Consider the following 24874-nt stretch of genomic DNA (forward strand, 5'->3'; position numbering starts at 1 on the left):
TAAATGAAGGTAGATAATCTACGAAATGAATGGATGAGCCAAAGCAAAAAAATTGCCTCTGCTCCTCCTTGGCCTGCACTTAGATATCCGTTTATTCACGACACTACAGCCAGGATTGGTCTCTTCTCCGGCAGCTGACAAACCTAATGTAAACCTACCCTTAATGTTTGAAAAATGCTGTAGTGCAAACAGATGTATAAATTATGTCTCATTCCTGTCTATACTCATCTCTTCTCCTTTTGTCCACTAGAGGGTGAGGCAAGACTGTACAATACACGACTCGGTGCTGCACAAATGTCACAAAACCGAATTTTGATTTTTCACTCTCATTGTTTCCCTTATAACACTTACAGTCTCTTTGAAATTAACACAGAGATGAATATCATGGCAGATGAGGACCTTTTGACTTCTCTCATCTGCCCAAAAATAAAGAGGAACTCTCATTGTCCAAATTTCAAGACAGTTTCATGCTTAGGAACCTTTGTGCCTTGCTCGCCAAGTTCTGAAAGGAGCAGAGCTGCCAAGGGAGAGCAGTGTCAGAGAGGGACATTTTCAGCTCGCAGCCTGACAGCATATTGCAACCTTCTGCCCTCCTGGAAAAATATCTTACACTGGGAACGATAAGGATGAATGAAGATAGATATGTCCTTTCCCTTACCTCTGGGAGTCCTTTGACTTAGATTACCTACCTAGCACAGGAAAAAGAGGCAGGAAATCCTTGGCAAAATTCAAATAAACAATTTTCCAACCTGTGCATCTGTAGTTTGATTTCTAACCTCTTCGTTCCATCTCATATTTTCTGGTGTCTCTCTTCTTTCTTTGTCTCTTTCCTTAAGAATGGATACTTTAATACTTTCTCCCATCTCTCTTTCTGCTCTGCTTCTCTTTGGCATACCTGGGATCTTTTAATTTCCAGTCACCCTCAGATTATTGTAGATTGAGGGAGGTAGAGCCACACAAACTATCCCTCTCTCATTCACACACATATACTAACACATTCATTCTTTCACCCCCCCCCCTCACATACATAACAATGCTCTCTCATACACTCCCTCTCCCTCACACACACATTATGTGTGGGTGTGAGTGTGCGAGAGCCTGTGTGTGACACCAGGCCCTAGAACACTAACACACCACCTATTGAGCAAACAGAAGAAGCAGACTCCTACAAATCCCTACAGAGAAACAACACGTTAGTCAAAATCCAGCACATCTGTTGCACGTGCATCACAGACCCTTGCCTAATACAGAATAATAAACTACAAATTAGAAAGAGAAAGCCTGAGAAACCAGAGTCTGTGAACACTGGAATACTGAAGAAAAATGCAGAACACAAATATATAAGAAATGTACATTCCCAAAGATGGCATAATGCAATTGCTGAAAGGCAAAATATTTTTTTTTACCTTTGTTATCTAATCTTATATTTCTAATTGGTTGGCCCCAGTCTCTTTTTTCCCCTTGTCTATCTTTTTCTTATTCCTTTTTCAGGATCTCTTTTATTCTGTTTCTTCTTTTTCTTCCTGTCTTCTTTCTTTCTTCCTTCATACACACAAACTCAGGCTCTCTCTCACAAATTTTCTCTCATGCAAGATCCCACTCTTGCATGCTCTCTCTCATATATACACAGGTTTCCATTCCCATACACAGACTCCCACACTCAAATGCTTTCTCTTACATGCAGGCTACTACTTTCTCACAACACACACAGGTTCTCACTCTCATATGCTGGCTCTCATTCCCCCCCCCCCCCCCACAGACACACACAGGCTCTCACTTTTACATGCTCTCTCACACAGCTTCATATTCCAGCATAAACACACACTCTCATGTGCTTTCATATACAGAGTCCCACTCCCATACACACAATCTCTCATTCTCTCATGCAGGCTGTCGCTATCTCACACACACACACACGCACACACATTCATATACAGACTTCCACTCTCACCTACTCTCTCTTACACACAGGCTCCTATTCCTACATACCCATACACGCGCTCACACCCACATGCTCTCTCTTTCACACACACACACACCCAAGCAGGTTACCATTCACCCACCTACACACTCCCAAACAGGATACCATTCACACACACATCCAGGCAGGTTACCTTTCTCACACACACACATACACACACACACACACAGGCAGGTTACCTTTCACACACACACACACACACACACACACACACAGACACCCACCCAGCCCTAGGCAGGTTAGCATTCTCACACATACATGCAGACCCAGGCAGGTTACTAGTCACAAACACACACACACACACACACAAATATATACATATACAGACTTCCACTCTCACCTACTCTCTCTCACACACAGGCTCCTACTCCTACATACCCATACACTCCCTCACACACACACAGAAACTCTCACAGCCACATGCTCTCTCTCTCTTTCACACACACACACACACACACACTCAAGCAGGTTCCCATTCACATCCCCTCCAAGCAGGCCCCCATTCACACACACACACACACCCCAAGTAGATTACCATTCACACATACGCACCCCAAGGCAGGTTACCATTCACCCACCCACACACTCCCAAACAGGATGTCATTCACACACACCCCTAGGCAGGTTACCTTTCACATAGACACACACCCCCACCCCTACCCCCAGGCAGGTTACCATTCTCACATACACATGCAGACCCAGGCAGGTTACTAGTCACACACGCACACACACCCCAAGGCTGATTATCATTCACCCACCCACACACACCGAAACAGGATATCATTCACACACACATCCAGGCAGGTTACCTTTCTCCACACACACAGACACACCCCCACCCCCAGGCAGGTTACCATTCTCACACACACACACACACACATGCAGGCACCACCAACACACAGGCAGGTTACTAATTACACACAAACAGACAGGCTACAGTTCATAAAAACACAAAGACAAAACACAGGCAGGCTCCCCATCAGGAACAGAAGTGGGAGCCTATTTTGCTGCTGCTGCTGCTCCTTGTGTGCCTGCCCTGCAGTATTCAAAATATGTGGGGCTAGAACTTCCTCTCTGCCGATCTCACGAAGCACAAGATCAGCATAGAGCACCTACTGGCCACATGTGTTTTGCATTCCACAGGACCAGCACACTTAGAGGAGGTAGGAGCTAATTTCTCCGGGCACCGAGAAAGTGTACAGAAAAGCAGTAAAACTGCTTTTCTGTACATCCTCCGACTTAATATGGCGATATTAAGTCGGAGGTCCCGAAGTGTAAAAAAAGTAAAAAATAAAAAAATTTAAAATGGGCCTGTGGCTGGTGGGTTGAAAACCAGACTCTCAATTTTGCCGGCGTCCAGTTTCCGAGCCCGTAGCTGGCAGCGGGCTCGAGAACCGACACCGGCAAATTTGAGCATCGGCAGTAAAACCCGCTGACAGCCACCGCTTCCATCAAAAAAGAGGCACTAGGGACGCAGTAGTGTCCCTAGCGCCTCTTTTTACCGCTGGGCCTAATTTTAATAAATTAAAATACTGAATCGCGCGCACAGGAGAGTGGCCTGTGCGTGCTGGGAGAGCAGGTGCTCGCCCGCTCTCCCGCATTTTTACTGTATCGGCCCGAATGTGTGGTTAACTTTATCTGGACCTTCAGTCCAAAGCCGCACCAGCTGAATACCCAGACTAAACTTAACCGAGAAAAGTTGTCCAGGTGCTGTAGCTTTTGCCCCACTGTTTAACCAAAATAAAACTGCACCCCAGGAACACCCCCACTGCCTCTTTCTGTCCAGATAAATGTTGTCCAAGGAACAATTTGCCCAGAGAAAATGTAGTTGTTGAGCGGGTGTGGGGAGGGGAATTAGAAATACTGGAGTTTCTCCAGGTAACTCCAGAAGTTAGCCAAACAAACCCTTTGAATATTAACCCCAATATTTATAAATGGCTGGCGAGGGAATGGAGAAGGGTAATTAATTCTCTGCTATATACATGGCCTCTGCCCCCCTGAAAACCTACCCCTGCGCGCACCGAGCCTATTTTGCATAGGCTTGGCGGCACGCACAAGCCCCAGGACGCGCGTATGTCCCGGGGCTTCGAAAAAGGGGCGGGCCGTGGGTGGGGCTGTAGTCTGGGGGCGTGTCTGGGGGCGTAGTAGCATATGGGGCCATGGCCAAGTGCCCCTAACAGCGGCCTGTGTCGGGGCACTCGCGTGCTGGCAGCCAGCCAGCAGGCGTAACTCAATGAAATAAGGTAGGGGGGGGTAGGGCTGGGGGGTGGGTTAGATAGGGGAAGGGAGGGAAAGGTGGGGGGGATCAAAAAAAAAGTTCCCTCCAAGGCCGCTCCGATTTTGGAGCGACTTTGGAGGGAACGGGGAAAGCCATTGGGAATCCCCTAGGGCTCGGCACGCACAAGGTGCACAAGTGTGCACCCCCTTGCGTGTGCTGACCCTGGGTTTTATAACATGCGCGCAGCAGCGCACGCATGTTATAAAATTGGGTGTACATTTGTGCACGCCAGGTAGCGCGCACAAATGTATCCCCCGTGCGTAATATTAAAAATCTGCCCCATTGATTTTAGAGACCTATTTTGGTTCAGTATAACTGATGGATCAGTTGCCACTTCCCGGACACAGTTCATCCTGTGATATCTGCAAGGCATCCCAGTACATCAGCAACTCATGGGGTTGGACATGATGACAGGTCACAATTTTTCTAAAGCGACAGATAGAAAAATCCAATTTTATAGGGAAAAAAGTGTCTTCAGTGTGAAGCTCCTCCAGTGGTATTCTCAACTTGTCCAGACACAGCCCTACATAAACATCTTCCAGTTTAAAATAAGGGACGCTGGGTGAAACGTTATAGATCTGATTGGCGACGTCAGTAGAAAAAACGTAACCTGTGCCAGAGCAGAAACTTGGATACCTCTGCCCTGGATACTCGATCTCGCTTGCGTACCACTTGCTGTTTTTGTCCCTTATAGGCCGTGCAATAAGAAAGAGGGAGCCGGTGAAAAAATTGGTGGTCCTGTTCTTCTTTATAAGCAGTTCAGTGAGGTAAAATGTATTAACAAACATGTCCGAGTCCGTCTTCATCACAAAGCTGGACTGTGGGCAGAAGTGATGAACCCATTCTATTCCCATCAGGGTCTTCAGTGTCAGGTTGTAGTAAGAGTCTGTAAAATTTTTCTGGATGATGTCCTTGTATTTCAAGCTTTCGCTGATGATGCTGGCTTCTGCCTGCTTGTTCTCTTTCTCCATCGTCCCCAGGAGAAAAAAGGACACCACCCGCTTGTCCCCTATTATTCTCTCTTTCCCCCATGTCTGACGGATCGCTGCCCGAGCTTCCAGCTGCCAAGGTTGTGTAGTGATGAGAATAACCAGGAAGGGAGGGTTCTCCCTGCAGTCAATGTCTGGTAACATCAAAAAGGTATCACGTCTACCACCAGCTCTCTTGTGGCAGAAAATGCAGAATTTAACAGAATTCAGTTCAATGAATAGGATGAGACAAGCAAAGAGGAGAACCACGGTGAAGATGCCTACAATTCCAGCCTTACACCAATCCATCTGAAACAGACAAAGACAAATTACAAAATAACCATTAGAAAATTTCACCAACTTCCTTTCCCTTTCAGAATGTATTCTAAAGTATGCAAGTCTGCGGACCAGCAAGTTTCTCTCAATTTTTAAAAATTATAGCCCTTAATGTCAAATGAGAATTTGTGTGGGCAGTGGTGAGATCTCTCCATAGGAGGTTAATAGCTTTATATTTAAGAGAGGTTTTCTGTAATGATAGGAACACCAGCAAGAGTTTAGTTGAATCTCCAGTTATAGCCATACTATTATCATATATGCTGTATCTTTTTGGTTTGATTTAAAAGGCCACGTGCAATATATGGTCCCTATAAATAACTTGTTAATAGCTGAAAATAAATCATCTCATTAACGTTGTACACTGAAGTGGTGCCAGCAGTAGTATACTCTAAAATCCAAGTTAAAAAATGAAAAATGATACCAGAATGAACACTGGAAAGAGAAGCACTCAGGAAGTATTAGAGGGTCAATCATGCACATGGGCAATCTGAAAATAATGTCCAGGGTTCCCGATTCACATAGTCTTATGTCCAAATTTTCCATTCTAAATTACCTGGGAAGGACAACTTTTTAAAGCAACCTAGCCATGATAAAACAGATCAACATGCCTGGACTGCCCTTCTCAGCCTGGCTAAAATTACTCATGAGCTTCCATAACGCATGTACTTTTAGTCAGATTGTGAAGATGTATACCCAGGACTGTGTTTAACTTGGGGGCATGAATGAATAGAGCTTGCATACATGATGTTATAAATTACACATGAGATTCCACAATATATGTACTTTTAGTCAGACTGAGAAGATGAATTATTGGGGCCGTGTTTCACTTGGGGGCACAAAAAGAGCATGCATACATGATGTTATAAAAATATGTGTTATTTTACTCTCCTCAACTGCCCAGACAAAATAGTAAAGACAAAGTAAATAGGTGATTTTGCACAGGTACTTATGCTAATTTTTGAAGAGAAATTACTTGAGTATTTTTTCTTTGAAAATTAGTGTAAAGTGTGCATGCTAAAAGTGCCTGTATAATTAGCTATTCTGCAGACTATGCGAAAATTGCCCCATCATCTGCAATTATAGTGATGATTGAGTGAAAATTATATTTAATAAGATTAAATTAATACTTTACATACTGAGTAGGACCAACAGAGCCTGTGTTTCTGCAATTCCATCTTCATCAGGGATCAAAATTAACTTCTCCAAGTAGTTCTGGGCAAAGTAATTGTAGAAGGTGCTGCAAAATTCTCACACAAACAAGCAAAACATCTTTACGTGGTTAATAATGCATCCAACAACTCAGACAAATGTGGCTGAAGAATATTGAGGAGATGAACAATAAATGAATGCCCCTTGAAACATTGTACGAAACTATCCAATCGCAAATTTCCTGGACGCATCCCTGACAGGGGAAACAGACCAATGGCAAACTGGAGGCATGGTTACTGAGTCCCAATTATATCACATGACCAAATGACATTTCATCCATAACAGGAGGCTCCATTAATTTACTCATAAAGCAGAATGTGAGATACAACAATTCAAATGTACAACTCTATTAATAGAAAGTATTCACAGAGAAACATTCCATTCTGCTTTAGTGTATCACTGTTGACTGTTGAGTCTATACACCCACTTGTTTATTTTGAAGAAAGACTCCCTGCCTTCAACTCTTTAGTTGGCTTTAACTTGCTGAATTGTAAATAACCTGAGATCTTCAAGGAAATGATGACTTTATAAATAATGATTCCCTGAATAACTATATAGTCTATTATTCCGATACCTAAAATCTGGAGGGAGCCAATGTAATACCAATTTTTAAAAGGTAGTAAGTGCTTTCATTTTACCTGAATGGATGAAACAATGAATGAGTTGATTTTTGGTTCATTATGAATGGAACAAACCAAAACTCAACTTGTTCTGATAATTTTTAAAAATATTTTCGGTCATGCGTTTTGGCAAACCATGCACATTACTTATAAACTGCACAAACAAATTATAATTTGTGATCACAATTTGCTGAAATGAATAACCTGAAAATTCAGAAATAAAATAAAGAAAGAAAGACAATAAAATTTGGCAAAAATGCAGCAAAAGCCAAAAAACCCCCCAAAAGAACCAAACACAAAATGAACAAAAAAAACAAAACCAAAAACAGCTGTGCATCCCTGTGAATTTGGCATGTCATCCCCAAACAAAACAAGAATAGGGAAGGGAAAGTAACAAAAGCAGTCACTTTAAAAGAAAACAGAAAAAGAGCAGCTGGAAAGCTATGACTACAAATCCTTATCGTCTGGGCAACAAAATTCCAGACCTGCTGGCCCTAATGGTGGAGGCAGCCTTGGACATTGTTACTGTTATGGAAACCTGGTTCACTGATTCTCACGATTGGGATATGGCCATCCCAGGCTGTAACTTGCTAAGAAAGGACAGAGAGGACAGTAAAGGGGAAGGAGAAGCTCTTTATTAGGGATGTGCAGCAGGGACGGATTTGTCCCATTCGGTATTCGTATTCGTCGGGACCCAAATCTGTTGCATCTGTTCTTGGGGGACCCCGATCCATTCATTAGTTACATATGTATTTGTTTCCCAAACAAAACCCCATCCCAACCCTTTAAATTTAATTAACTACAACCCCCCACCCTCCTGACCCCCCCAAGACTTGCCAAAAGTCCCTGGTGGTCCAGCGGGGGTCCTGGAGCGATCTCCTGCACTCGGGCTGTCGGCTGCAGGTATTCAAAATGGCGCCGATAGCCTTTGCCCTTACTATGTCACAGGGGCTACCGGTGCCATTGGTCGGCCCCTGTCACATGGTAGGAGCAATGGACGGCCGGTGCCATCTTGTGCTCCTACCATGTGACAGGGGCCGACCAATGGCACCGGTAGCCCCTGTGACATAGTAAGGGTGAAGGCTATCGGCACCATTTTGAATACCGGCAGCCGACAGCCCGAGTGCAGGAGATCGCTCCAGGACCCCCGCTGGACCACCAGGGACTTTTGGCAAGTCTTGGGGGGTCAGGAGGATGGGGGTTTATTTGTTAGTGATACGTTGTATTCGTGGGGGTTCGCTATACGTTTCATGACCCCCACGAATACAACGAATATGGCATATGCATTGGTGATTGCCAATACGTTGCAAACGAATGCACACCCCTACTCTTTATGTCAAAACCAATATCCAAGCAACTGAATTGCAAGGGATGTGGGGTAGAGAAGAAGCGTTGTGGACCATCCTAAAAACAGAAGATGGTGCTTCCATTTTTACTGGTGTGATCTACAGGCCACCGACTCAAACCGATAAACTGGACAGAGAACTCACTGAAGACATCCAAAAGGTGAGAAAGAAGGCTGAAGTGTGCTTGTTGGAGATTTTAATCTGCTGGATATAGATTGGAGTATCCCTTCTGTGGAATCTACGAGAATTAGCAGATAGTGGATGTTCTTTAAAGGGGCTCTGCTCAAACAAATGCTAATGGAACGCATGAGAAAGAGTGTGATCCTCAATCTAGTACTCACTAATGGTGATCATGTCTCTAAAGTTCGGATAGGGGCTCACCTGATCACCAGTGATAATCAGACTGCATAGTTCAATTTTATGAATAGAATATACACAAAAACTCGAGTTATGAATTTCAAAAATACGGACTTTGTCAAAATGGGGACGTACCTGGAGGAAGAACTGGAAGACTGGGAGAAAATGTATGAGGTGGAACAACAGTGGGCCAAGTTAATAGGAGCTATTACAAAAGCAACGATCTATATTAGAAAAGTAAACAAGAGTAAGAGGATAAAAAAACATATCTGGTTCTCTAAGAGGTGGCTGAAAAAATAAAGGCAAAAAGAATATTGATCAAAAGTATAAAAGATCCAAAAAAAAAATGAAAGAAAACGGAAGAAACATAGAAATATAGACATGACGGCAGAAAAAGACCAATCGGCCCATCCAGTCTGCCCAGCAAGCTCCCACAATTATTTTCCCATATTATCTGTTTCACCAACCAGGGTCCTTGTTGGTAACTGTTTGATTCAAATTTCCTGCCATCCCCTGCCATTGATGCAGAGAGTAGAGGTGTGAATCGTGTGATCGATCGTCTTAACGATCGATTTTGGCTGGGGGGGGAGGGAAATCTTATCGTCGGGTTTTTTTGTTTTAAAAAATCGTTAAAAATCGTAAATCGGGGGAAGGCGGAAAAACCGGCACACCAAAAAAACGCTAAAACCCACCCCGAACCTTTAAAAGAAATCCCCCACCCTCTTGAACCCCCCCCAAAATGTTTTAAATTACCTGGGGTCCAGTGGGGGGGTCCAGACGCGATCTCCCTCTCTCTCTCTCTCTCTCTGGCCACGGTTGCATTGAGAAATGGCGCCGGTGGCCCTTTGCCCTTATCATGTGACAGGGCAAAGGTAGCGCTGGCGCCATTTTGTTTCCTGGCTCCTGACGTCACGCCTGCTGGAGATCACCCCCGGACCCCTGCTGGACCCCCAGGGACTTTTGGCCAGCTTGGGGGAGGCCTCCTGACCCCCACAAGACTTGCCAAAAGTCCAGCGGGGGTCCGGGAGCGACCTCCTGCACGCGGGCCGTATTGCCAATCTTCAAAATGGCGCCGGCGCTACCTTTGCCCTGTCACATGATAAGGGCAAGGGCCACCAGCGCCATTTCTCAACGCAGCCGTGGCCAGAGAGAGAGAGGGAGATCGCGTCGGGAACCCCCAATGGACCCCAGGTAATTTAAAACATTTTGGGGGGGTTCGGGAGGGTGGGGGATTTCTTTTAAAGGTTCGGGGTGGGTTTTAGGGTTTTTTTGGTGAGCCGGTTTCCTCGCGCCCTATTTAACGGTACAATACAAATGCCCCTGACGATAAACCGGGGGCATTTGTATTGTATCTGCACTCTAACGATTTTGGACGATTTTAAAATTATCTGACGATAATTTTAATCGTTCAAAAACGATTCACATCCCTAGCAGAGAGTAATGTTGGAGTTGCATCAAAGGTGAGCATGAGGCCTAATGGTTAAGGGTAGCAACCAATGCATCAAGCAAGTTACCCCGATGCTTGTTTACCCAGCCTGCACAGATCAATGCCTTGTTGGATGTTGTCTGAATATAAATCCTCTTTTCCACATTTCCCCCTGCCATTGAAGCAGAAAGCAAAGCTGTATATGCATTCAAAGTGATGTATCAGGCTTACAGATGCCCTTCAATGCTTCATGAGTTATATGTACATCTATTCAGGGTTCTATCCTGTGTTATCTTGTTATACATTCTCCTGTTGTATTTACTTTCGTTAATTTTAAATTGTAATCTTCATACATCGTTCTATGTAACATGTTGTTTCTATATGTAAACCAGAGTGAAGGCAACTCTGCTATACCTCGGTATATAAAAAAATGCTAAATAAATAAATAAAATAATTGGTTTAGGGTAGTAACCGCCGTAATAAGCAAGCTACCCCCACACTTATTTGTTTACTCAGACTGCGAAGTTCGGTCCTTGTTGGTTGTTGTCTGAATGCAAATCCTCTTTTCCACATTTCCCCTTGCCGTTGAAGCAGAGAGCAATGTTGGAGTTGCACTAATCGTGCGAAGGCTTATTGAGTAAGGGTAGTAATCACCAGGTAGTAACCTCCATTCCAGCAAGCCACCCCCATGGCTCTTCTCTTCATTCCCATCCTCTAGCCTTTATGGATCCACAGTGTTTATCCCATGCCCCTTTGAAATCCTTCACAGTTTTACTCTTCACCACTTCCTCCAGAAGGGCATTCCAGGCATCCACCACTCTCTCCATGAAGAAATCCTTCCTGACATTGGTTCTGAGTCTTCCTCCCTGGAGTTTCGAATCGTGACCCCTAGTTCTAGTGATTTATTTCCAACTGAAAGAATATCTGCTAAAACTGAGGGAGAAGAAGAAATAAATAAGGAAAGCAAAAGGTCAAGTGGAAGAAAGGATGGCAAAAGAGGTAAAGCGAGGAGACAAAATATTTTTCAGATATATCACTGAAAGAAGAGTCAAAAGTGGTGTAATGAAATTGAAAGATAAGAAGGAAAGAGTAACAAAGAAATGGCAGAAATATTAAACAAATATTTCAGTTCAGTATTCACTAAAGAAAACCCTGGAGAAGGACCGTTGCTGGTTAACAAGACCATAGAGTTAACAAGACCATAGATGGGGATGGAGTAGATGAAACTCCGTTTTCAGAAGAGAATGTATGGGAGGAGCTAGGCAAACTGAATGTGGACAAGGCCAGGATACTGAGAGAGCTCAGAGATATGCTGGTGGGTCCACTGAAGGAACAATAGATCCCTAGAAATGGGAATGGTGCCACGGGATTGGAGAAGAGTGGTGGTGGTCCCACTTCAGAAGAGTGGTAGCATAGAGGAGGCTGAAAACTACAGGCCAGTTAGCCTCACCTTGGTGGTGGGAAAATTAATGGAGACTCTGCTGAAGGAAAGAATAGTGAACTATCTACAATCCAGTGGGTTGCTGGACCTGAGGCAGCAAGGATTCATCAGGAGAAGTTTCCGTCAGACAAATCTGATTGATTTTTTTGATTGGGTGACTAGAAAATTGGATCAAGGAAGAGTGCTTGATGAGATCTACTTGGATTTCAGCAAATTTTTTTATACTGTCTCACATAGGAGGCTTAGGAATAAAATGAGAAGCTTGGGAGTGAGCGCCAAGTTGGTGACATGGATTACAAAATAGTTGACTGAAAGGAGGCAGAATGTAATGGTAAATGGAGCCTACTCCAAAGAAAAAACCATGTAAATGGAGTGCCACAGGATTCAGTAATGGGACCGGTTCTGTTTAATATCTTTGTGAGTGACATTGTGGAAGGGATAGAAGGTAAAATTTGTCTATTTGCGGATCATACTAAGATCTGCAATAGAGTGGACATGTCTGAAGTAGTAGAGAGAATGAAAAGTGATTTAAGAAAGCTTAAAGAGTGGTCAAAGGCTTGCCAGCTTGGTTTCAGTGCCAAAAAGTGCAGATTCATGCATCTGGGGTGTGGTAATTCAAAAGAGCTGTATGTGATGGGGAATGAAAGATTGATGTGCAAGGTCCATGAGAGGGATCTTGGGATAATAATGTCTGGAGATCTGAAGATGGTGAAGCAATATGACAAGGTGATAGCTAAAGCCAGAAGAATGCTGAGTTGCATAGAGAGAGGAATAACCAGTAAGAAAAAGGAGGTGATAATGCCCTCATACAGGCCCTTGATGAGGCTTCACTTGGAGTATTGTGTTCAGTTCTGGAGTCCGTTTCTCATAGAAACATAGACATTTCTGCAGAAGAAGACCAAACGACCCATCCAGTCTTCCCAGCAAGCTTCCACACTTATTTTTTTCTTATCTGTTACTCTTGTCCCTTTTTAATAACTTTTTGGTTCTAGTTACCTTCCACCCCCATCATTGATGCAGAGAGCAGTGCTGGAGCTGCATCTTAGTGAAGTATCAAGCTTAATTGGTTAGGGGTATCAACCGCCGCAATAAGCAAGCCACTCCCATGCTTATTTGTTTACCCAGCCTGTGCAATTCAGTCCTTGTTGGTTGTTGTCTGAATATAAATCCTCTTTTCTTCATTCCCCTCTGCCGTTGAAGCAGTGAGCTGCACTGGATATGTATTCCAAGTGAATATCAGGCTTAATTGATTCAGGGTAGTAACCGCCATAACAAGCAAGCTACACCCACGCTCATTTGTTTACCCAGACTATGCAATTAAGTCTTTTTTTGTTGTTGTCTGAATGTAAATCCTCTATCTTCATTCTCCCTGTCGCTGAAGCAGAGAGCTATGCTGGATATGCATTGAAAGTGAAGTATCAGGCTTAACTGATTCAGGGTAGTAGCCGCCGTAACAAGCAAGCTACACCCATGCTTATTTGTTTACCCAGACTATGCAATTCAGTCCTTGTAGGTTATTGTCTGAATATAAATCCTCTTTTCTTCATTCCCCACTCAAAAGGGACAAAGACAGGATGGAGGTGGTCCAGAGAAGACTGACCAAAATGGTGTATGGTCTGTATGACAAGACCTATAGAAATATAGAAACATAGAAATGACGGATGAAAAAGACCAATCGGCCCATCCAGTCTGCCCAGCAAGCTCCCACACTTATTTTACCATACTTATCTGTTTCATTATTTTCCCATACTTATCTGTTTCATCAACCACCAAGTTCAGGGCCCTTGTTGGTAACTGTTTGATTCAAATTTCCTGCCATCCCCTGTCATTGATGAAGAGAGTAATGTTGGAGTTGCATCAAAGGTGAGCATAAGGCTTAATGGTTAAGGGTAGTAACCGCCACATCAGCAAGTTACCCCGATGCTTGGTTACCCAGACTGCACAGATCAATGCCTTGTTGGATGTTGTCTGAATGTAATCAAGACAGCAAAACGTCAAGCGGAAGAAAGGCTTGCCAAACAAGTAAAGCGAGGTGACAAAACATTTTTCAGGTACATCAGAGAAAGGAGAAAAGTTCAAAGTGTTATAGTGAAATTGAAAGGTGAAAAGGATCAATGTGTGGAGAGAGATGAAGAAATGGCAGAAATATTAAATGAATACTTCAGTTCGGTGTTCACTAAAGAGGACCCTGGAGAAGGATCATCGCTAGTTAACAAGAAACTGGAGGGGAGTGGAGTAGATGTAACTCTGTTTACAGAAGAGAATGTATGGGAAGAACTAGGAAAACTAAAAGTAGACAAAGCCATGGTGCCTGATGAGGTTCATCCCAGGATACTGAGGGAGCTCAGAGATGTGCTGGCGGTCCCCCTTCACAAGAGGGGAGACTGGAAACTACAGGCCGGTTAGCCTCACCTCGGTGGCGGGAAAAGTAATGGAGTTGCTGCTGAAAGAAAGAATAGTGAACTATCTACAGTCAGAAGAATTGCTGGCCCAGAGGCAGCATGGATTCACCAGACAATCAGACAAATCTGATTGACTTTTTTGACTGGGTGACTTGGGAATTGGATCAAGGAAGAGCACTCGATGTCATCTACTTGGATTTCAGTAAAGCTTTTTGATATGGTCCTGCACAAGAGGCTTGTGAATAAAATAAGAAGCTTAGGAGTGAGTGCCGAGGTGGTGGCCTGGATTGCAAACTGGTTGACAGACAGAAAACAATGTGTGGTGGTAAATGGAACTTACTCTGAAGCGAGAGCGGTGTTAAACGGAGTGCCACAAGGATCAGTGTTGGGACCAGTCCTGTTCAATATATACATGAGCGATATTGCGGACAGGATAGAAGGTAAGGTTTGTCTTTTTGCGGATAATTTAGTTGTATTTATAGTTCAACTACAGAGCTGACTGACTTTTATTGTAACTTCAACCTTAATGCTGCCATTTGCTATCTGAAGACTGTTTGACTCTGTAAGTATCACGTACCTAATTTAGGGATCTAGAGGGACACATGCTTGACACACACCCAACACAAACCAAAGGTTAGTGGCTAGAACACACCTATAGGCCTTGCCCTAGACTGTCTGCTGTCATCGGTGCTGCTGCTTTGGTGTGCCACTGTTGCCATTTGACGTGGCACAAGAGGGAAATGATATATGAGCAGCGTAACATAAGACTTTGGCTCAGGACTTTGGCTCATTCAGCTTACCCCAGAATCCTTTGCTGTCTGACTTAACTGAAACTGCTGGCATACAGTGAACTTAAACTGACCTGTGTGTGAATGGCTACTTGGAGACATCTGGAATACATTTAGGCTCTGCAAAGCCTATGCTCAAAAGTCATAAGAACATAAGAAATTGCCATGCTGGGTCAGACCAAGGGTCCATCAAGCCCAGCATCCTGTTTCCAACAGAGGCCAAAACCAGGCCACAAGAATCTGGCAATTACCCAAAGGTCATGAGGTTATCGATGGCAAATGGCTGAGGCCACATTCCAAGCTTTGTTCTCACAGATTCCTATCTCGACTGAAAGAGGCCAGTTAAACTGAATATCCCCCTGAGGTCAAGACTCTGATCAAAGGCCTGGAACGAGTGACAGAACAAAGACCTACTACAATGATTGATATATTGACAGGACAAAGAACTAACAGAAGATTGACAGTACTCAATAGACACGTGGGCCCTTCTTAGGCCTAATTGGATCTTAAGGTGGGAGGCGGTATCAGGGAAGCTTAGATAAAATTTGTCTGATTTGACACGACACAAGTGGTACCTGATACTTTATGTAGTCCCATCAGGGATCATTGAATGTTCTTATCTATAAAAGCTCAGCACTGACTAACAAACGCTGAGACATGCAGGGAGAGCCCTTACCAAACAATGGGTTCCCACTCTATGTCTCTCAGGGGTCTAATATGATTAGCTTTTAATATTAAATAAACTTAAATTGGTTTGTATTAAAGTTGGACCTCTGTGTATTATTGAAACAGCTAATGGCACAAAAAAAACACCTCTCTCCTGCAGAGACGCAGGCTATGAATGAATATATCAGAGAGAACCTGGAGAGGGGCTTCATTTGAAGTCAAAGTCCCCCGCAGGGGCTGGATTCTTCTTCGTCGGGAAGAAGGATGGGACGCTCCGCCCCTGCATTGACTACCGGGGCTTGAATGCTATAACGATCAAGGACCGTTATCCCCTGCCTCTCATCTCTGAACTCTTCGACTGGCTACAAGGTGCAAGGATCTTCTCCAAATTGGACCTCCGAGGGACTTACAACCTCATTCGAATTAAGGAAGGTGACGAATGGAAGACGATCTTCAATACCCGTGACACACTATGAGTACTTAGTGATGCCGTTCGGGCTGTGTAATGCCCCCGCAGTATTCCAGAATACTATGAATGAGATTCTCCGCGACCTCTTGTACCAATGCGTGGTGGTCTATTTGGACGACATCTTGATTTTCTCCGATACCTTGGCCGCTCACCGGCGGCATGTCGTCCAAGTTTCACAACGCCTCAGAGAACATAAGCTGTATGCGAAGCTCAAAAAGTGCCTGTTTGAGCAGGAGTCTCTTCCCTTCCTGGGATATATAGTCCCCAGTCAGGGATTCCGCATGGATCCACAGAAGCTAAGTGCCATTCGGGAATGGTCACAGCCGTCCGGGCTCAAGGCACTCCAAAGGTTCCTGGGCTTCGCGAACTATTACCAGTCTTTCATCCCTCACTATGCCTCCATTGTTGCCCCAATGACAGCCCTGACCCGGAAAGGCGCGGATCCCAAAAAGTGGCCTCCGGCAGCAGAGGCCGCCTTTTGTCGTCTCAAGGAGGCATTCACGCAGCAACCATGCCTTCGGCACCCGGACCCACAACGACCCTTCTTTATAGAGGTGGACGCATCTTCAGAGGGAGTAGGGGCCGTCCTAAGCAAGGCCTCCGAGGACCATAAGCTACATCCGTGTGCCTTCCTCTCCCGCCAGTTCTCACCTGCTGAGCGGAACTATGCCATCGGCGACAAGGAGGTCTTGGCCATCAAGGTGGCCTTGGAAGAGTGGCGCCCATGGCTGGAAGGGACACAACACCAGATTACGGTCTTCGCAGACCATAAGAACTTAGAATACTTGCACCGGGCACAACGGCTCAGCCCACGACAAGCCCGGTGGGCCCTGTTCTTCACCCATTTTAATTTCATTCTCCGGTACAGACCGACTGGGAAGAACATCAAGGCTGATGCCCTATCTCGGGTATTTGATTCAACAGAAGGGTCCGAGGAACCACAGTACAATATTGAGCCAACCTGTATCCTCCTGTCGGCTACCATCATTGTTCCGCCTGGGAAAACGCTGGTTCCACCACGCTTACGGAAACAAGTGCTGGCATGGGCTCACGATTCCCGCTGTTCTGGCCACCCAGGGCAATCCCGAACATTGCAGACCCTGCGCCGGTATTACTGGTGGCCAAAGGTAAATAAGGATGTCTGGGCTTATGTGGAGTCCTGCCAGACCTGTGCCCGCCACAAGAGGATTCCTGGTTCCACCCCAGGCTTACTTCAACCGTTACCCGTGCCTTCTGAACCGTGGACCTATGTGGCAACTGACTTCGTGGTGGACCTGCCGCTATCCAATGGCAACACGGTAATATGGGTGGTAGTCGATCGCTTTAGCAAGATGGCGCACTTTGTGCCTTTGCCAGGATTGCCATCTGCACCTCAGCTGGCCCAGCTGTTCGTCCAGCACATCTTCAGGCTTCATGGCCTACCTAAGGGCATCCTGTCTGATCGAGGGCCTCAATTTACTGCCAAATTCTGGAGGGCTCTCTGTCAGAAGTTCGACGTCACCCTAGATTACACGTCCGCCTACCATCCACAAACCAACGGTCTCGCAGAAAGAACCAACCAGACCTTGAAGCAATTCCTTCGTCTATATGTTAATGAGAAACAAGATAACTGGGCTAGCCTGCTACCCTGAGCTGAATTTGCGCTAAATTCCCATATCTCCGCAGCTATGGGAGCCTCCCCGTTTCAGATAGTGTATGGGAAACAGCCACGCCTGCCACTGTCCGTTCCCATCACGGTGGCATCTCCGACAGCTCAACTCTCTGCCGACGAGTTGCATCGTCTGTGGATATCCACGCAACGCGCCCTGATCAGGGCCGGACAAGCAGCTAAGAGATATGCTGACCAGCACAGGAGACTGTACCCGCCTCTCAAGCCGGGCCAAAAGGTATGGTTGAGCACGCAGTTCATCCGCTTGAAGCTGCCATCATCTAGACTAGCCCCGCGATTCATCGGCCCATTTCCCATCATCCAGCAGGTGGGAGCTGTCTCGTATCAACTTCGCCTCCCTCCGTCTCTCAAGATTCACAACACATTCCACGTCTCCCTATTGAAGCCTCTGGTATTATCATGGCCTTCCAGCACGCCCCCGACCCCACAACCTGTTGCCTCTGAAGATGACCTCACTTATCAAGTCCGAGAGGTTCTAGATGTGAGGAAACACAGGAAGAAATGGGAGAATCTGATTGCGTGGGAAGGCTTCGGCCCTGAGGAGAACTCCTGGGAACCACTGGCTAATATCCTGGACTGGAATTTGCTGTAGCAGTTCCACAAGGACCATCCAGCTAAACCCAGACCTCCGGGGAGACGCCCTAAAGAGGGGGGTACTGTTGTGTTCCGAGGCTGTGGCGCCCCACGACCACGGCCCCCTACCTTGTCCGCAGTGCCCCTTGCCGCAGGAGCCCCGGGGGAGGGCTCTGAACCAGGCCGTCGCTCCTGCACGGCCTCCGGTGCTGATCGCTACAGGGGGAGACGTCCTGCTCCCCCCTCGCGGCGTCCAGCAGCGTCTCTCTGGTGTCTCTCCTCCGCGGGGGAAAATCCAAGATGGCCACCGCCATCCATAGGCGCGAGGCCATGCCTACTCCACTGATTTAAAGGGACCTGATCCCTTTAACAAGCCTCACCTGTTCCTCAACAGCCTAAGCAGGGGAAGTATATAAGGAGACTTCCTCTGCTCGTCCAGTGTCTTGGCAACATCCTCCAGCGCTGTCTAGTCTGCTTGCTTCGGTGAGTCTCCTGAGCTTTGGATCCTGTTCCATCTTGGTGTTCCGGTTCCTGACTTCGGATTGGCTTACGGTGATTCTCTGGCGTACGACTTCGGATTGGCAAGCGGTGATTCTCTGGTGCACGACTTCGGACTGGTGAGTGACGACCCTCTGGCACTCGACCTAGGACTCCTTCAAGACTACCGTCTCCAAGGGCCCACCTAAGTCCCAGCGGCCCGGGTCCCTACGGGCTCCTCCCGGGGGGACCGCTGGCTTCCAGGGCGAAGCTCCAGTCAGCCCTTGCACCGACACCTGACCTCTCAAAGGTCCACCTAAGTCCCAGCAGTGTGAGTCCCTACGGGCTCCTCCTGGGGGGACCACAGACTTCCAGGGGTGAAGACATAGCTCCTCTTCCCGTCTCTTCATCCGTCTTGGCAGCCGCCCCAGTTCCCAGTGCCAAGGGTCAGCTGGTCCCATCTTCTGCTCTGCCTCGCCTCCCGATGAGAGAACCTACGGATTCTCCGAAAGGTATACCATCCTCCCGTCTGCCAAGCCTGAGCACTACATGCAGTTTTTATATACCGTGGCACAGAAAAACAAGTTTCTATCTCTACGGTTTACATTATAAATAAAACAATTATTAAATACATTTCAAAAAAACAGAAGAAAGAAAAAAAGAAACAGAAAAAATACATTCAAGTACGCTGTTCAGCAACATTGCTAAGACAAATCATGATCATCCATATGTGTTTGTATGGTACACAGTGACCTACTCAGCCAAGAAGTGATAGAAAGACAAGGGATAGCGAGTAGAGCAGGGGCTAACAGGCTTCAGCACCCCTCCCCTGGAAGGGGAATAGGAACGTGAGTCATATCAGGCAAAGTGTGTCCGTATAAGGTTTTGCCGAATCTGGCTACTACTCAGAGTGTTCTCCTGGGCTCCAGCTGGGAGACATGGGGGATCCTGTGGGAGATCTGGACTTGTGTCCATTGGTAGTCTGTGGCGTACAGCCACATTATGGAACACACAGCTCAGCAAGACAGTCTTTGCTACATTGAGTGGGGCATACATTAAGGGGCAAATTTTAAAACCTGCATGCGGGCACAAATTTGTTCGCGCAACCCGGTGCGAACAAATCGATGCCCGATTTTATAACATGCGCGCACAGCTGCGCGCATGTTATAAAATCCAGGGTTGGCACGTGCAAGGGGATGCACAATTGTGCAACTTGCGCGCCCCGAGCCGCACGGCTGGACTCCAACCCTCCGAGGCCGTTCCGAAATTGGAGCGGCCTCGAAGGGAACTTTCCTTCCGCCCCCCGCCCCCCCCACACCTTCCACTCCCTTCCCCTATCTAACCTGCCCCCCAGCCCTATCTAAAAAAAACCCCATATGTTTATTGAAGAAGTTACACGCGTCAGCCCACGGCTGGCCCGCGATCCTGGGCACAGCGGCAAATGGCCGCTGTGCCTGGAGGCTCAGGCCACGCCCCCCCCGCCCCTTTTTGCAAGCCCCGGAACATACGCGTGTCCCGGGGCTTGCGTGCACCGCCGAGCCTATGCAAGATAGGCTCGGTGTGCACAGGGGCAGCTTGGGGCAGCATTTCAGGGGTTATGTGCGTAACCCTTTGAAAATCTGCCCCTAAAGCTTCACCCATCTTGTCCAAACAGCAAAAGCGACTTTTCAGAAGGCCGAAGGTGCATTCTATGAAGCAATGGGTAGCACTTATGCCCTCGTATCTTGTCTCTGCCGGCGTATTTTGCATGTGTATGGGGGTGAGAAGCCAGGGTCTGCAACCGTACTCAAGTCTCCTGTGGCAATGACAGAAGAAAGACATGAATGTTCGCATTGTTACTGGCATATGTGATTGGCTAACCACAACTGTATAAGCTAGCCGGTACCTTTGCTAAGCCGTCAAACCTGATAAGCGTTGCCTCAGAGCATTTAAATATTGTTGTTGGCCACTATATGCGCACGCAAACTGTAGGCAAAAGAAGCTGATCTTTGTATTACTAACAATTAGAAGTATTGTTTGACAGGGCCTCGTAATCCAGCAAAGGGTACTGGTGTGTAGCTGCCAGCCAGCCTTCAAGACATACGTAAGAGGTGAAAAACCTGTGCTGCCAGAAAATGGGGTACTTCATGCAGTGCCAGTGATTTTCTGTCATTGCACTCCAGTCTGTCCTGCATTGAAAACCGTTATTGAGCCCACAAACAGGGAATACCGCAGGCCTGCAACAGGCACTGCAGACCGCTCATGGTACAGGCTGTACAGAAAGTGTAGGTGATGATGTTCCTGACAGATCAGTAACGGCCCACACGTGAAGATGCTGCGCCGGCAGTGTGCACAGTGCACGGTCTGGATGCACGTGACACACTGTAACAACCCCCAAGGGGAGTATAGGAACAGGGCTTTTTAGATAATAAATATGTGCTATGAATATAGTCGATTCAGACTTTAGGTCCTGTGCCTTGTTTTCCCGCACTAATTTTGGCAGGCCTCTGAAACATGGACAGAGAAAGGCATGCCCTTGGACAATGACCTGCATACAGAACCGCAGAAGCCAGGTGTCATGCCACTGATCGTGTCCTCCCCCACAGCTTTCTACCCTCCCCCCCCAATTTGGGTGCCATTAGCCACATACCTAAAAGCATTGATGGAAATGAGAAAGAAAAGGGTATCTTACACACTAGCTACCATTCAGGCCAGCCTCAAAATTGTCAAAGAGGCCTGATTGCCTCAGTATAAAAGGAATCGTGCACGGCTCCGGGCTACCTGGCCACCACGTCCAGGATGCACATTCGAGCATCGCGGACTATTTGTATGTTGGTTGAGTGGAAGAGCTTTCTTTTGCGTTACGTCTCCTCCCTCTGACAGGGTGGAACGATGGCCATGTGAGTGCAGTCGATAGCTCCGATGACATTGGAAAAGTGTGCGAAGGCATTAAAAACCTCTCTTCAAGTCCATCAAATCCTGTCTGTCACGAGGGTATTTTATGTATCGATTAATGCGGTCAGTTACAGCTGCAATGACCTGGTCCAGGCAGCGTGAGAATGTGGTTTGGGACATTCCCCCTACCACCCCCTACTGTCGTTTGGAAGGAGCTGCTTGCCATGAAATGGAGGGCGGCCAACGGTTTGCTGAGGCCAGGGACAATGCGGGACCTTGCTATGACCTCGGATGTCTTCATATAATTCCAGGATTGCCCAAGAGCAGAGACGATACCTGCTAATCACAAAGTCCTCAGGCATGCCCAGCAAGGATGTCTGTGGAGGAAAGATACGCTCCCTCTATCTCCCACCCCATGGCTGACCCTGTGCCCATCACTAGGCAGGGCCCAGAGCCCGTGGCAGCAGACCCTCTGCCTGTGCTGCTGGCACTTCCCTGGGACGTCTTGGAAATGGCCTTGGGTCCTGTTCTGGTTGTTCATCTTCCACATGTTGTCGCGTGCGGTGAGGCTGGTGAGGCATGAAGAATTCATGTGCAAGTACACTTGCCATTCACCAAAAGCTGTTAGGAAGCTTGACCTGCTATATAAATAGCCATTTTTAGTGGTCCAGGAATGTTGATAGGTATGTGTGTGTGTGTGTGTGTGTGTATTGATTGCAGTGTTTATCACGTTCAATATGTCACCGTGATAATACCACGGACTACAATACCGCCCATGATCCAACCATATCGCCCAGAAAAAAAGGTGAATCTATTAGCCGTGTTATTCACCCGTGATAATGTGCGATATGTATCGCACACCGTGCTACCATCCCCTACTTTACATTTACCCTGCCCCCAACTCCTCACACTTGAATATTACATTTTTTATTTGCATCCGCATTTTGCGATAGGCCGATAGCACACGCATTATGCCTATCACCAAATGCGATATGCACGTGATAGCGCCGTAATGCATGCATTAACGACCTTTCGCGTTTTGATAAATGACCCTCAAAGTAAGGAAATAAGCTTGAGGATCAAATTGAAACTCAAAGTCAAAATCTTAATTTTCACACATAAAATTCCCAACACACCTGTGTTTCGGGAAAAAGCATAGGACTGCTTCCATGGCAAAGTCCTAAAGGAAATAAAGAAAGTGTGCATGGGGGTAACTTGCTGGTAAGGGTCCGTGGAGAAAAAATATGTTTTTGTTTTTCAGTTTGTTTTTGGGAGGTTTTTCTCCCACTAATTTTGGTTTGTGGAATATTAGATTTTTTTTCACACAAATGAAACGAATCAAACATTAAAAAAAAGGGACAATAAGATAAAAATGGGGCTGCCCACCCAACAAGAGAAATGCTAGGTCCACTGTGAATCCACCACCAATAAGGCCCAGGCCCAGGCTGAAGCATAAGTCGAGGTTGTGGTAGGTTGCCGCGACCTCGGTCTCAGTCTACCCAAGGCTGAGGCTTCAGCCTCGGCCAGAGCCTGGGCCCAGACCCAATGATACAGCCCAGAGGCCAGGTCCCAATGTAGGGGTATCCATCTGGACCCAGGCCCAGGCCCAGACTCAGACATGATGTGGGGGCATGGCCTGGATGCTGGTCCTGATGCCTGGGCCTTGGCCTGAGTTAGGCCCAGGCATCAGAGCTTTGATGAAGCAGTCCTCGTCTGTCTTCTTCATAAACTAATGCCATGTGCTAGGGTTGCACCAGGGTTAATTAACTCAGGCACACTCACCCCAGTGTATGGCACCATTTTGATGTATGGGTTAGGGTTGAGATCCCAACATCGGGTCCCAGCCTCTGAACCTGGCCACGGTGTCAGGCTTGGGCTCGAGTTCTGGACTAGGCAGAGGTCACGTCTTCAGTCTTGAGTAGGCCAAAGCCTAGGCTGAGGCTAAGGCATTGGGACCCAGCCTCCTGGCTGGGCCCTGGCATTGCACCTCGGTCCCGGTCAAGTTCTCGGCATCGGGACCTGGCCCTTGGGCCAGGCTGGAGCGTTGGTCCTGGGCCTGTGCTATGGCCTAGGCCAAGGCGTCAACCTTGCATAGGCCGAGGCTGAGTTTGTGGTGATCTGCCTTGGTCTATGCAAGGCCAAAACTTCGAATTGGGCATAGGCCTCGCCGGCAGATCACCACTGGACCGAGTAAGTGGGAGCCATGGGAGATCCTGGCCTTTGCATTTTTCTGAGTGGGAGGGAAGCCCTATTTTCATTTTTTGGCATTGCTGGGGTTTTTTGTTTTCTTTTTTTATATGTTTGATTCATTTTTTTTCACACGAATGAAACAATCAAACATTCCATGAACAGAAATTCATGGGAAAAAAAACTCCCAAAAACTAAATGAAAAATGAAAATGAATATTTTTTTCCCTGCACATCCCTACTGTCTATATTCTGACGTTTCTGTGCGGGGCTCTATAGCAGCTTGACTTGTTCTGATTTCTTAATAGGAGGTCTATTGAAGTTTTAGGGCGTGGTGTGATATTTGTACTGTTGCCTTTTCATGGGTAGGATTGTTATTATTTGTGTCTACTAGTGTGTTATGATATGGCTGGTTTTGAATTATTACGCTGTTTCTAATATTTTTCTAATAGGAGTGGTGAGTGCTATGGGGAAATGTCCTAATTCTGTTCTGCATGCTTTGTTGAGGGAGGCTCTATGAACACAGGGTATTGAAGAACATGAGGTACAGGGTTTATATTGGGATTCTGTCTATCCTGTGTAGACTCCAGACTTCCCTCCTAACAGAAGAACTTTATTGATTGATGCTCTTCAATAATTTTAGTGGTAGTTTTAGTAGACGGATGAAACTGGCCAGGGTTTTTCTTTGTTGCATACAAGGTCTTTTCTGTCTAGAGATGCCACTCACCTCAGTGGAAGGGAGTGGACAGTGGAGTGCCTCAGGGATCTGTATTGGGACCCTTACTTTTCAATATATTTATAAATGATC

At 46.5% G+C, this 24874-nt stretch overlaps 1 protein-coding gene across 1 annotated transcript; it reads right to left on the minus strand.

Moving 5' to 3' along the window:
- Positions 1–4582: 4582 nt before the first annotated feature.
- Positions 4583–16448, minus strand: LOC115076486 (beta-1,3-galactosyltransferase 5-like). Its single transcript, XM_029578030.1, has 2 exons — positions 16440–16448; positions 4583–5536 (listed from the first exon to the last, which is right to left on the minus strand). The coding sequence occupies exons 1-2, from the start codon at positions 16446–16448 to the stop codon at positions 4583–4585; spliced, it is 963 nt and encodes a 320-aa protein (XP_029433890.1).
- Positions 16449–24874: the final 8426 nt, after the last annotated feature.

The sequence above is a fragment of the Rhinatrema bivittatum genome, chromosome 15 (assembly GCF_901001135.1).
Source record: "Rhinatrema bivittatum chromosome 15, aRhiBiv1.1, whole genome shotgun sequence".
In the NCBI taxonomy this organism is placed as follows: domain Eukaryota; kingdom Metazoa; phylum Chordata; class Amphibia; order Gymnophiona; family Rhinatrematidae; genus Rhinatrema; species Rhinatrema bivittatum.